Consider the following 14,947-nt stretch of genomic DNA (forward strand, 5'->3'; position numbering starts at 1 on the left):
CATTAACTCATATCTAGTACTTGACCTGAAGGTGCATCTTAGGAGGAAAGCATTGCAGGTCTTAAAAAGAGAGAGCTCAAAATCACAGTGTAAAAAAAAAAAATACTCAGGCAACAAGTATTAAAACTAGATCTTTCTCTTGGGATAACACAACAAGCACAGGTATTTACTGACTGTTCCTCAAATGAAGCAAACTAAGAATTTTTGCAGAATTGACATCATCTCTATGTGTTCTAATACAGAAAGCTAACAAAGTAATTAAAAGTGACCAACTCTGTTTATTCTACATGAAGTTTGCCCTCTACATTTTAAACAACCTTCCTGACTAAGCCAAAAGGATGAAAACCACATTCGTTTGAACACACACACCAACTTCATGAACGGCTATATGTAGACTACAGTAAACTAAGGTGTTAAGGCCCCAATCTCAAGCAAAAAGAGGTGTACAAAAAAAAATGATGTTTTTATTAAGCCCAATGCATTTTAAAAAAAACCCCTCTTCTTCAGGGAACTCTTGAACATCAAATCTGAGCCTGGTATCTGGAGTTACAACTTGCTCCCATTTCAAATGAACATGCCATGGATTATATCCAATAGGCCCCCTCTTTGATTGGAGGCTTTCACAAAAAGAGAATGAAGCAATTTTGCCAATTCCCATCACCTTCTATGCTGTTCCCACCCAACTGTCTGAAGCCGATTTGGGGGAAAGATGGAGGGGGAATTGGAATTGGCAAAAATGACCTCCCCTCCCATCCGCTGAGGAAAGCTTCCGCTGGTCAAAATGCCTTCAGCAACACCACTGGATACAAGCCTATAATCTTATTTGGCTTAATATCTGAAACCTTGAGAGCCAGCGTCAGTCAGTGTAGGCAATACTGAGTTAGATGGGTCAATGATCTGACTCAATGTAAGGCAGCTTCCTATGCAACAGTTGATCAATCAAGGCATTTTAATACTGCGAAGAGTTCATGATATAATGTGTACGCTTTACTCTTAACTAAACAACCGAAACAAACTGTTTTACCTTCTTAATGGGGGATGTAGGTGTCACTTGACCAGTAGTAACTGATGGTGTTGTCACAGCTATAGGAGCAGCTTGCACGTTGGTGGTATTTGAATTATTTGTTGTAGGTTTGTTCTTGTCTGTAAATAAATCATTTAGAGGATAAAGTAATTCAAAATCCATTTAAAGATAACTAATACTTTTTACATTACAGAGGCCCATTCTGCACAATAAAGTTTACAGGCACCGGGGGTGGGGGGTGGGGTAGACACTGCCCAGAAGATACACCAAGTAACTTCAGGTTTTGTTCCAAACTATTTGAAAGTATACTTAAAGAACACTAGTAGTTGGAGAAGATGATCAGGCTATGCATCTAACTACAGTGGTACCTAGGGTTAAGTACTTAATTCGTTCCGGAGGTCCGTTCCTAACCTGAAACTGTTCTTAACCTGAAGCACTACTTTAGCTAATGGGGCCTCCTGCTGCCGCCGTGCCGCCAGAGCACGATTTCTGTTCTCATCCTGAAGCAAAGTTCTTAACCCGAGGTAATATTTCTGGGTTAGCGGAGTCTGTAACTTGAAGCGTATGTAACCAGGGGTACCACTGTACATTTGTTGTGGAACACTACCCAAAAATAAATAAATAAATCAGTGTTTTCCTGCTATGAGAACAGTAGCTCCATAGAAGAGCACTGAGAAGCATGGACTTGAAACAAAAAATTCCCAGCTATTTTAGTTTTAAAAATGTTTCTAGTCATTATGGCTATAGACAAAATTGTAAGGCTATGAGAATATAAAAATCACATGAAATATACAAGAACTGAGAACCATGATTCCCCATCATCTCTGAACCTGGATACAATTTCATTAGCACCACTTAAGGCAGTACTAAATATATACCACAATGAAAATAGTTTTATAAAATCATTTTAAAATACAGAAAATCTCCTGCAATAAAAATGCTTACAAATTATGGGGACAATACTGTCTGACACCTTGTGCACATCCTCACAAGCCTAACATTGCATGCAGTAGAAGCAAGACTACCAGGGCTGGTGGGTGTTGACCATTTAGGAGCCTTCCTCCTTCTGTTTTATTAAAAATATTTTCACCCCATCTTTCCATTAAAAAAAATACACACTTGGCACATGGAAGGGAATGGATGTGGAGAGGGGCTGGAACTTCCCCAGTGTCTTTTTAAAAATACAGAGCTGTGTTTAAATAACTGTACTTTAATAACAGTTTCCCAAGAAAATGCAGTGGTGTGTTTGCTTTTTAGTATTTCTCCACTTCAACAAGGGAAATTTAAGCCCTTTTAACAGTCCAATGTTTATTTCTCAAATCACTCAAAGCTCCTTTCATTTAAATATTAAATTTAAATTCACACTACACAAAATATACACCAGAGCAGGCTCTACTCCACCTAGAATATTCCAGGTTCCAAAACATTTTATTGTGAATCCACCTTTAAATGAGTAAGAGGGAAAGGAGAAGGTACAAATTTGGAACACAAAGATTCAGCTCCAGGGAAAAGCCTAAGTTCTCTAGCATGCCAAATAAAGTATGATGAAAGCCTTGTTGATATTTAAAAACCTCTAAGTTTACATAAATTAATTCTTGTGTCACAGTCATATTTTCCTGGCACAAGACTGCATAGTAGCAACAAAGAAAACAGAGTAATGAGAGTCATATAACTCAAGAAATGCTGAAGTGATGAGTCTGAAACTTTTAAGCTGTTAGTGGAACACATGCATATATATTAAATTGTGCTCCTCTAGCTTATAGCTGTTATTTAAGTGAGATAAATAGATCCCTTTTGATTCACTATTTTAAAATTAACCTTAAAATGTGTTAAAAAAAACCATGAGTATGAGGAAAAGGCAAGGAACAGGGGCGTTTCTAGACATCTGCAAGGCTGAAACTGCATTGTCGTAGTGCTATTTAGCTTTCTGATGCAGAATCTGAGTTTTTCACAGCTAATTAGCACATTCTTGACATCTTCCAGATAAGATATAGATTTATTACATATTAATTCTAATAGATGTACTATGTGTGAGTTTGCTCTGTACAGTTTCTAGTTACTGTATTACCACGTTAAGGTTTCTGGACAATCAAGTGACATAAAGATAGTTAATTTTGTTTAAAATGACGTATCTTGTGGTTTGCACATTAATGAATTTTATACTTGTCCCTAAATGACCTCCAAACTTGAAGAAGCATGAAGTAATGAGGAAGTAATCCAATGGTGAATTAAACTAAACTGAATTTAAAAGCAATTGTAGAGCAAAATTGTTGTTCTATAATACCTGTTTCTGCTTCAGATTCAGAGTCTTCTTCCTCATCTTCTTCACTAGAGCAACTGGACTCATCTTTCTTTCCTTCTTCCTCTTCATCAGCTTTTTCCTGCTCTAGAGACTCAATGTTTGATGCATTCTTATCTTGCTCAATGATCAAAGTCTCTTTACTGGAACAACATTGTTTTGAAGCATGAGATATTTATTGCATTATTGGCTTCAGAAAAAAAGATACCAAGGTGGGCTGTGACAGGAGCACAGATATGGACTCAGTGTTATTATGACAACTCCTATGTTTCTTCAGTACAGGTAACTTGCCTCTTACATGAGGGTTCAGTTCCAGGGCTCCATGTACATATGCAAAAATGAATAAAGACAAGAATCCCCAGGACACTTGAGTTAAGATAAATGAAAGAGGGTAAGGATTTGCTGAATTGATTATGTAAATGGGAATACAAAAAGGGGAGGTGTGAGGAGGTCAAGGAAACAAGCAAATGAGCTTAAATATATCAAAAAATGGATTTTTTAAATTTTTTTTACCTATCTGTTTTTTGTATCTTGTATTTTTCTTTCTTTTTTCTTTTTTATGTATTTTTGTATTTTTTTTTCATTTCTTCCTTTTTTATGCTTTCTTTTTATTCTGTAAACTTCTGTTTTTTGTAAAACCTTAATAAATATTTTTTTAAAAAAAAAAGAATCCCCAGGACACACTCCCTCACCGCAAGGTGGAGGGCTGTCTATCTGGCTTCCGGAAGGCGGTATGAGGGCTCTGCCTCCTGCTGCCTTCTCAAAGCCCAGTAAGCACTTGTCCAGCTTTGGGAAGAAGGTGGGAGGGCTCTAGGACCCTGCTAGAGCCCTTGTACTGCCTTCCCAAAGCCAGGGAAGTCTGGGATCACAGTTTTGCACAGGTGTGGGGGGGGGATTAAATAAATGGCGGGTGGGTTTCCTCTGCTCTATTTATTTCCCCGTCCACCCATGCAAAGCTGTGATCAGTAAAATAAGTGTAAGACCAGTTAGCTATACCTTCTCCAAGTAAACATGTAACCGTCTTCAACATTCCCCCTACACAGAGTTTATTTTAACTAATCTACTTACTTTTTAAACGGTTTTTGAGATTGATTATTGTCCATGTTTGCTGTAGATTCAATAAGGGGTGATTTCTTCTCCTTTTTTTCACTATGAAGCTTTAAGAGATATGAAAAGATTCAATTAGATTTCTACAAGTGCTGATGCAAACACAAAAATATTTCAAGTCACCTGAAGCAGTATAACATAAAAAGCATTTACAAGATTAAGATCTCAGGACAAATGTTAAGTGACAAATATTAAATAGCTATGTAATAAACTCCTTTAACATTTCAACATTGCTAACATGTTTTAAAGACGATTAATAATAACAGCTGTATTTGCACATCCCACTAAACTATAGCTGCAGTTAACCTTTGTCTCCCCCTCCACATTACACATGGCTGGGGAAGATGACTTTGGAAGCTGTTACTTTCAGTTTTCTTTCCTGGCCATTTGCCATGTTTCCCGCACTCTGTACTCAGATTAATTCTAATTATTGTTAGTTTAAACAAGCCAGGCTCAGAAATGAAAATGGCTTTCTTGAAAATGACTGAAGTAAATGTTAAAACACAATTTGCTACACCAGATGACATAATAAAAAAATGGATAATTAAAGCCCAAAGTAGAAGCTACCAAAATTCTCCTCAGTAACTTGGGGGGGGGAGGGGCGGAGAGAACTCTTTAAGCTATGGCTCATGTGATATACAAATGTGGCCAATGTGTTTCAATCTTTGAACATTTCTGAATTAAAGCATCAGAAGCAAAATCCGCAATATCAAAGTAACCACATCATTTGATACAGTGTAAGGCTAGGTATACTGCATAAATTTCCTTTTCAGTAAGATTTCTCATTTACTGTGTTTTCTTCATCATAAAAATTAGCACAAGGACACAGAAATTGACTGTGTCCAGGTTTACAAAGGAACATCCTCAGTTCATTCACACTTCTGATAAAATATGGACTCAACCACTGAACATATGCCAACTATTTTTTAAAAGGCCACCACCAGGACGTTCAGAACTACTCATCTGCACTTCCATGAATGGGAGCGCATGCAGGAGCAAAATTATGTCACAGTCACTGCTGCTTCCCATTCAAACTTTTAAGTCCCCGAGAGATGAACAGTTATTGCTAGGCATGCAGAACCATCACTTAACCTTCTTATTCGGAGGGAATTTTATAGCTGCTCATTAACAGCTCCAGTAGTGCTTCCCTTCTGATGTAAAGTAATTGTAGAATTTTAGTATGAGAATCCTCACGCTCAGAGTTCTGGTTACTACCTAACTCTCTGCATAGTGTGGGAGAGTGGTAATGGGAAAGAACATCAGTGCACTATTCATGTTTTAAAAAAATACCAAGCACCTATTCCATAAAGTGAAATACACATAAAATAAAGATTATGGTCTTTGGCTAAAACAAGACACTTATGAACTGAACATAAAAGAAAGAATAGGCTTAGTGGTAGAGCACAATGCTTTGCATTCAGATAATCCCAAATTCAATCTTGGTATCTTCCATTAAATATCCTCAGCTTAAGACTCTGGTAGTCAGAGTAGACAATAACAGGCTAGACAAACCAATGATCTGATTAGTTTGTTCTCACAGTACTGAAAGAGCTCACCATATTTTGCTTCTTTTGAAGTTCTTCTAAATATCCTAAAATGTCTTCATCTGCTACATCAAATGCTGTCTGACCCTGCAGGAGAAATAAGCAACAAAATTAAATTATGGTACCATTAACTTGTCATACAGGAAGGGAGTATGCCACCAAGCTAAGCCCAACACAAATAATGGGCATGAAGTGTGCACTTTGGGGGCATGAAGGGAGAAGAGTTTAATGTGAAGACTGACTTTTATTATTTAGACAATCAGTCTAAAGTAGACCATCGCACTACATAGCAATTCCCTTCTTCTACAGTTACTAAATAATGGGAACCATGGGGACTGTTTCAATCAAAGGACCACAAATACAGTCAGTTTCAAGGTGATCATTCTATTGGCATGTGTCAAAATTGTTCCTTTTGTGTGTGTCCTGCAAATGACTGTGAATTGGACATAGTTTCCAAGTCACAGGAAGTAACAGCTCCACATTAGTCCAGTATAAAGTAGACTGTCACTCCTGGTGATTCGGAAAATTTAATTTCTATTTAAATTCCTGTAGACGTTCAGGAAGTTAAAGAAGGGGAAATGATTTACTTAAAACACTTTGTTCATGTCCAGACACTGAGTTATAAAGAATTCTCCAAATGAGTAAAGGAGTAAGGCAAACACGTTAAGAGTTTTCTTGGCTACTGCTTGTTTCTCTTCTGTGTGAGAGCCTTAAGATAAAAGGTTACAGTGAGCAACTTTGAATTTAGATATACCTTTAAGATAGAGATCTTAAATAGAAAGTCATATTTTGGAAATAGTCCTCACTGAGTTAACTAGAGTGGAATACACTTTCTTCGCCTATCCCATATTTATTTAACCTTCTTGGGAAGAAAGTTATTCTTCTCGTTTCCCCTTTATACATCACATTATACTCTAATACAGTACAACTTACTAGGAAGTCTGCCAAATTTGCACACAACTTTCTTATGCCACACCTCTAGCAATGTTGTAGCTCGTCACTCATCTTTCAACTCAATGCCTTACATCATACATACTGCTTATGGTTGATTGGTTTTATCCAATGGTGGCATTGCCTCTGCAGAAATACTTCCACTCACACAAGGACAAGACAAGCGATTTTTGCCAATTCCTCAGCTGATTCCCCCCCAAAAAAAGCTGTACTTGAAGATTTGCAACTATTTTATAATAGAAGGGACATGCCAAGGATTGCAATAGCAAGGGGGATTGGTAAAATCTTGGTGTCCCGAGGGGTGAGGGCTGTTTTATGATATAGCTCACAAATCATGAGTTCAAAGGAAAATAATTAGAGCTGCAACTCTTTAGCAAACCTTAGAAGCTTATTTGAGTCCCAGCCTTTAGAGATGTAAAACAGTTCCATTAACAAAATCTACTAGTTGAATAATGTCAAGACTGCTCATAGACAGATAAATCTCCTCAAAACTTAAATGCCACCCTCTCTATTCCCTGAGTATGACAGCACTGTGATATGAGTGTCTAAGCTTATTGCAAACTTTGTAATCGAGTGTAATGCTTTTCAGAATAAATCTTCATAAAAAGTTTAAGATACAGCTCTTCTCTGTAAATTTGGCTGGAGTAGCAGTTCAGAAATACTTGTTTCCAAATAGGCCCATAGGGTGGGGAAACAAGATAGGAGATTTGGCAAGGGGCTGGAAAAGCTTCAACAAAAGGGAGAAGAAACCAGATGGTGCTTATAAGAATGAAAACAAGACAAGACATGCCATCAGAATTCATTCAAAAATCTAGCTCCACTTGAAACCTTCAGCCAACAGATCTTTTACTTTAGCCATTCAGTCCTTACATTCTTCCCTGCGCAATCGCCTACATTTGTTTTAACACATTTTAACATAAAAATCATTGGGGAAAGATGTGTACTTTTGTATTTTAAAATTAGAACTACTCAAGATACAAAAAGGACTTTCTGGAATTATGCAGTTGTTTCCTGAACAGTATGTTCCCCTTAATGAAGTAAAAATGTGTGTGTTTAGTAACTGTACTTAAATGAACTTATTTCTTGCATTTTATTAAAGATTAAAAATTGGTTGCATTCACCCAGGCCTGTCCTTCCAAGTGGAATATATTAGATCACCTGAAGAGGCAAGTTACTACTAAATTTGGAGACATGCTAGGATTTTTATTTATAAGCTAACTAAGATACGGAAAACATCTGGCCATGATAAAGAATGACTTCAGCCATACTGTATTCTCACACTGATACACAATACAGTCAGCAATTATGTAAGGACATTAAGAGCTGCATCACACAAAGCCCTATACAGCTTGGGTCACAAGTGTGTCTCCCAATGTCTCCCATCCTCAGCTTTAAGATCTGTGATTGAGAACTGTTTTTGTACATTATGGCTTTAACAGTAAATGCAATGATTCTAATACCCAATAACTCAAATTGTGTACAAACTGCTTTATAATTATAGCTAAACCATGATTTAAATAAGTACTTCAAACAATAGCGAACTAATAAAGTGAGTTTTTATTTCATTATTCTTTATAAAGTATTTTTAAATGATCTCACTGCAGCTCAGATGCACATCTGAACTGCCAATGGTCACATTAAGGTAATCCCTTGGCGAAATTCAAATATATTTTATATAGCAACTAAAAATAGTTCAAATTTCAAACCAGCATTTTCTTTTTAGACAGCTAGGATCATTATAAATTAGTTTCACTTGTTTCTAAGATGTACAGCTAAGTAGCAATAGCAAATACAGAATTCATAACCCACTTTTAATCAATAGATCAGTAACAACACATTTTGACAAAGATTATGCAAAAGTCCTACCACTTTGTTGACAGTCTCCATATCACACAAGTTTTCCACTAATATTCGACATGCTTCTTCTTTACCCCAATGAGCAGCCGCATGAAGTGGTGTCCAGCCATCATAATCTTTAATATTTACATCATAGCCAGCCTGTATTAAAAGCCTGAATAAATTTGATAAATTAAATTAAAAACAGCAAAACAACTGAAATAAAGTGCTATAAGAATTTTAAAAACTGAAGGATTTGCTGGCATTTTCAGAGCATTGAACCATGTGAAGGGTTTAATGAGCATAGAAATTGCATTACACTGGTACCTTGGTTCCCAAACAGCTTTGTTGTTGAACAAATCAGCTTTCGAACACCACAAACCCGGAGGTAAGTGTTCCGGTTTGCAAACATTTTTTGGAAGCCAAACGCCCAATGCGGCTTCTATGACTTCTGCTTGAGTGCAAGAAGCTCCTGCAGCCAACTGGACGCTGTACCTTGGTTTTTGAACAGTTTTAGGAATCGAATGGACTCCCAGAACAGATTAAGTTCGAGAACGAAGGTACCACTGTATTTTCTCACATGGACCACCGTATTGACTAAAAAGGTTGTACACAGAAAGACTTTAAAAAGTCACAATTTTAACATGTAGACCAAGGATCTGCAGAATAGTCTAAACTACAGAAATTTGTAACTACAAAGTGTGAATCTGCATTATAAATTAACTTACTTTAATACTTCTGTATACCCTTTAGCAGCAGCTACATGGAGTGCTGTGCCACCAGATTTTGCATGCCGAACATCATTTATATGACCACTGTTAAGCCACTGTCTTGCATCTCTAAGCATTATTCGTTCTTCTTCTTTACGAGCTGCCTCTATATCAACCCCTGAATGGAAAGAAATATTTTCATTTCTAAATATGTACATAAATTTTTATTCAAATGACATAAACACTGACACAAGATATCACAGGAGCCTCGCCCAGCATTATGGAAGCTGACTGCAATAATCAGCCACCTCTGCTCCACTTTGGAGGGAAAGAGAAATGAGGAAGGGCAATGGTACTCCTTCACCCACTGAACCATTTCAATACTGTATTACTTTTCATAAAACAGAATATATAATGCCTTGGCAGAGTCATGGGCTCAAAGTTCAGTGTGGAAACAGGAACAGTAGCCATGCATCAACATACATTTTAATATAGCAGAAAGCTAGCACGGAACTACAACAGGTACTCAAGTTGAGCCACCTAATGATTTCGCAGCATTCCTGGGATGTATGTGGTGTGGAAGAGAGGAAAGTAGGGGCAATGCCAGTCTGTGCCATACACTGCTGGAGGCGGCATTCCCCCCAGAAGAGTCAGGGCATCTCATGAGAAAAAGAAGACCTAGATTGGTTGGATCCTGTCCTGCAAACTGGTTGAGCCAAGACATTCAGCACAAAAGCAAAGCAAAACTGCAGAGAGACAAAGGTCATAAAAGGTAGTCTAGATGAGTATGATATTGGTGGGAGAAACAGGTAAAAAAACTTGTGTGGATTAGGACCTGGGAATTCCTTATTTCCATACTCTTCATTTCCAGAAGATACAGCTATCGTCTTCAGTGTTCTCTAGTTTCCATGGCTAGGCAGCAACTCTGAATACACTGCCTGTGAAACTAAATCACAATATAACAGTTCTGGTGGTCTACTTTAGGGCATCTCCCCCACCCCTGGAATGGGAATTAGTTCCTTCACCTACAGGAAAACCTCCCATGTCCAGCTCAGGTTAAATGGGAGGGCGAAATGTATTATAGATTCATTCATATTTAAAATTATCTAATGTTCAACCCTTCAATGTAGTGAAAAAAGCATGGCTATTATTTTCAAGCCACATCCCCCAATCAATTCATGCATGTAAATTGGCATAAGTTAATAAGTAACTCCAAAAATTCATATATCCATGGTGCATTGAGAATCTCATATTTATTTATTTTAACATTTAGCATTGTTTAAGAATACAAGTTTAAGGTACAAAGTACATTCTAAGAATGGTCCACAGATGGCAATATTGCATCTCTAGCTCAGTGTTCAGTTTATTCCTTAAAAAATGTTATTTGCTCTCTCTCAGGTACACTACAAAATCATTTTACATAAAGGTTGGTCGGGGGGGGGGGCAACTAATTAGCTAACATTACAAGTTAATCAGCTGAAACGTTTTAGCTCAATTCTAAAATATATGGCTCAGCATGCATTTTAAAACATTTCAAAATTCTAATTCTCAGCATTTGTTAGCCTGCCAACAAGTATTGCTGTGTCACAAGCTCTGGGCACTTACCAACCTAGCATAATCAATCTTTAATGCTTAAAGATGGAAAGAAGAAAGAGTTTAGATACTGACCAGTGGCAAGTCAGTAAGTCAGCTATGCTACGGTTGCCATTATTTCTAGAAGTAAAATTCAGGACACAGAAGTTGGTGAGCTTTTGGGGAGGAATTGTTGAGCTTTCTTTAGGCAGTCAACCTCAAAATCCTGGACATTTTGCCTATTTTCCTAAATTCCCCCCGGATGCTATTTTCAGCAGTTAAATCCCAGACATGTCCGGGAAATTCCAGACATATGGCAAACCTAAGTTATGCAGTCAGTCCTTTAAAAATCCTCTCCAGACCCAGAAGACTGTAATAACCCAGTCATATCACTTTGAGGGCAAGATACTCAAGCAAGTGGCAGTTGTCTAATGTTAATCTCCCTTGCTTGAAACGTATTATCTAGATTCATTTCAATCCTGTTTCAGGTCTGGATTTGGCACTTAAATTTCCCTGATGCATGACCTCTGTCAAGAGACACAAATGGGGCTTTGATCATTCTCTTTTTGACAGACTCTTGTCACTCAGATAGCTTCATTACCAGCCAACTAGTAGTGACCACATCCAGTGCTTGGAATGAACTAGCTCAAAAATCTCTGAACTACACCTAAAAGTAATCGTTGGGTGAGGAAGGTTGGCGATTCGAATCCCCGCGACGGGGTGAGCTCCCGTTGTTCGGTCCCTGCTCCTGCCAACCTAGCAGTTCGAAAGCACGAAGTGCAAGTAGATAAATAGGTACCGCTCTAGCGGGAAGGTAAACGGTGTTTCTGTGCGCTGCTCTGGTTCGCCAGAAGCGGCTTAGTCATGCTGGCCACATGACCTGGAAGTTGTACGCCGACTCCCTCAGCCAATAAAGCGAGATGAGCACCACAACCCTAGAGTTGTCCGCGACTGATCAGGGGTCCCTTTACCATATATATATATGGTATATATATATATATATACACACATACATACATACACACACACACACACACACACACACACATACAGTGGTGCCTTGCAAGACGAAATTAATTCGTTCTGCGAGTCTTTTCGTCTTGCGATGTTTTTTGTCTTGCAAAGCACGGTCTGTCGCAACTGCGCCTCTTCAAGCGGCTTTAGGAAAAAAGCGAACGAACTCGCAAGACGTTTTCGTCTTGCGAAGCAAGCCCATAGGGAAAATCGTCTTGCGAAGCAACGCAAAAACCGAAAACCCCTTTCGTCTTGCGCGTTTTTCGTTTTGCGAGGCATTCGTCTTGCGGGGCACCACTGTGTATGTGTACACACACACACACACACACACACACACATATATATATATATATATATATATATATTTATATATAGCAAATATGGAGGCAAGGCTCCAAGGCTTATTAGGGCAGATGCTGCTGTTGCCAATGGCAATTACTCAGTTAAATCACTGTTGCTAAGCAATCAGAAGAAAGGAATGTGAAGCATTTCCTGTATCTTTCCTACTGAAGAGATTTACTCTCTTCCAATGGGAGCAGCTTGCAGCAAGAAGCACAGGTACAGAAGCAAAGCAAATGATGCCTTGTGCATGGCTGTGTTGCTGACACAAATGAAACAAGTTAAGCCTCTTCTACGACTAAAATACAATTACATGCAAAGCTTTACCTGTGGCTATTCTGGCACACATCCTATTACTTGTGCATAGCCCTTTTCTTTCTTTCTTTCTTTCTTTCTTTCTTTCTTTCTTTCTTTCTTTCTTTCTTACTTTTGGACCCTACACTCCAACACGGCTTCTATGTATATTGCCCAAAGAGGATTTTTAAAACTTGGTTTTCAGGCTATGTGCATATATACATATTGCCTTTTCATTTTGCTTCATGAATATAACCAAGATGGCTGTTGCCTACATAAGTTCATTCCAATGAACTAACTCATGCTCAAGGTACCACAGCATTCTCGATCTTTTAACATGTTTTATGGGCAACCATACCTACAGTAAAACCTTTCATCTGGCTATTTTGAGGTCCAAACAACACTAAAACAATTCTGTCTCTAAAGACCCCATTGAGGTCCTGCATTGCTTAGTATTAATAACCTTTGTAAGTTTAAATGCATCCCACAAGCCTACTAATTCTATTTTATATCTATGATCATTTAAATGCTGACATTTCCTTTAAAAGGTCCTCATCTTTGCATTTCAGAGATCTTATTTTTATTTGTTAATTTTATTATATGGTTATCAGCAGAAATGGCATAATAAGTGCCCAATCTCCAAGAAGGGGCTGCTGTGTTACCATGCCTTGAGGTGACTATTCCTTGAGGTTGCTATTCACTGCGTAGACCACTGCATTCTATTCTACCAGGTCTATTCTGTTCCACCAGGCCTACCAGGGAATCAATATTACACACCCACACACAGTGGTCTATTGATATTTGTTTTAATTTTCTTTTTGCTTTTAACTTGTTTTTAACTTTTTATTATTTTATTGTTTGGCTGTACATTTCTGATACAGTGGTATACAAATATTTTTAAATAAATAAAAATAAGTCCTTTCTTTGGTGATCATTCGTAGCTGTGTAAGATCGTCCTCCATGAACACGGTCTTATTGGTGTGTCTGTAAGTGACTGTGGAGGCCAATTCTGGATCCACACGCCCTTGCACAGTGGGAACATAGGTTTTCGGGCAGGAGTTGATCATAGTGAGGATTTGCCAAATGTGTCTTCCTCTTAGCTCATTTCTCCCTTTCATCCGGAGTTTGTGCTTCTTCAAAGTCCATGGTAAAGGCTATTCTCCAATTGGAGTGCTCGCAGTATAGTATAGACAGACATAGCTGCTCTGTCTGTCAAGGATCAGGACTATTGCTATACTATTTATATTTACAGTGGTACCTCGGGTTACATACGCTTCAGGTTACATACGCTTCAGGTTACAGACTCCGGAACTTAACCCAAGGTAGATACATATTTAATGCTCTTGTAGAAAAACGGATCCACTAGGAACCCTTTTCTATCTTTCTACTTTTACAATGATGTTTAGTCTTAATGAACTTGATATTTGTAGATAGTCTGCAGAAAAACCCACCCACAGTGAATCAAAATGTTTCACTTAAAACAGATGCATGTATTAAGGCAGGTCACTGGGAGAAGGGATTTGGCAGTTATCTCCCCAAGAACAATCAGAAATTATTTATTGCGTAAGATGCTTTTAATAGCTTCAACAGTAAATGCTATATGTGCTATTGTTAATGCCACATGCATGTACAGAGGTAACTCGTTTTTTGAGCGCCTTGGAAGCCAAACATTTCAGAAGCTCAACACCGAAAACCTGGAAGTAAATGCTTCCATTTTTGAACGCACCTTGGAGGTTGAACAGCTTCTGTTGCGTGTTTTTCAATTTTCTCCACTGAACTTACAGCCAGCCCATTGCACCTCGGTTTTCAAACGTTTCAGAAGTCAAACGGTCTTCCAGAGCAGATTACATTTGAGAACCGAAGTACCACTGTACTCTGTTACTTAAATTCCCTGGATTTAACAGTGCATATATTAAACATAGGGTCTTACAACCTGAAGCACAGTCTCAGCCCAGAACTCATCAACAAAAGTGCAGGGACATCCATTTATTAACTCTGATACCTCTGTTTAAGCACACTTGCTGACCAGCAGTGTTATAAAAGCAAAATGTGTACAAACACAAACATCTGAACCAACTATAGAAATCTAAAGGTGTACCTCACTTCCCATCCCTGTCTTGATTACAGAATACTTCATTTTGCCTCCCTTGGTGGACCAGCCATGAGAGAGCATGCATAGAATTCTTAAACCTGTTCTTCTAGATTGGCACTAGAAGCTCTCTGCTCAATTATCTATATGTCTTCTCAACGCAGACCT

General features: G+C 38.1%; 1 protein-coding gene across 7 annotated transcripts in view; it reads right to left on the bottom strand.

Annotated features, from left to right (window-relative positions):
• Positions 1-14,947, bottom strand: part of PPP1R12A (protein phosphatase 1 regulatory subunit 12A) — a 91,062-nt gene that overhangs the window by 32,257 nt on the left and 43,858 nt on the right. For all 7 annotated transcript variants that reach the window (XM_083573308.1, XM_083573306.1, XM_083573309.1 and 4 more), the window contains exons 4-9: positions 9,490-9,649; positions 8,792-8,936; positions 5,987-6,061; positions 4,392-4,480; positions 3,309-3,466; positions 1,025-1,143 (exon numbers count right to left, since the gene is read on the bottom strand). In XM_083573308.1, coding sequence (XP_083429434.1) covers positions 1,025-1,143; positions 3,309-3,466; positions 4,392-4,480; positions 5,987-6,061; positions 8,792-8,936; positions 9,490-9,649 — 746 coding nt within the window. The remainder of the gene's footprint in view (positions 1-1,024; positions 1,144-3,308; positions 3,467-4,391; positions 4,481-5,986; positions 6,062-8,791; positions 8,937-9,489; positions 9,650-14,947) is intronic.

This window comes from Podarcis filfolensis (assembly GCF_964270895.1).
Source record: "Podarcis filfolensis genome assembly, chromosome: 10".
In the NCBI taxonomy this organism is placed as follows: Eukaryota; Metazoa; Chordata; class Lepidosauria; order Squamata; family Lacertidae; genus Podarcis; species Podarcis filfolensis.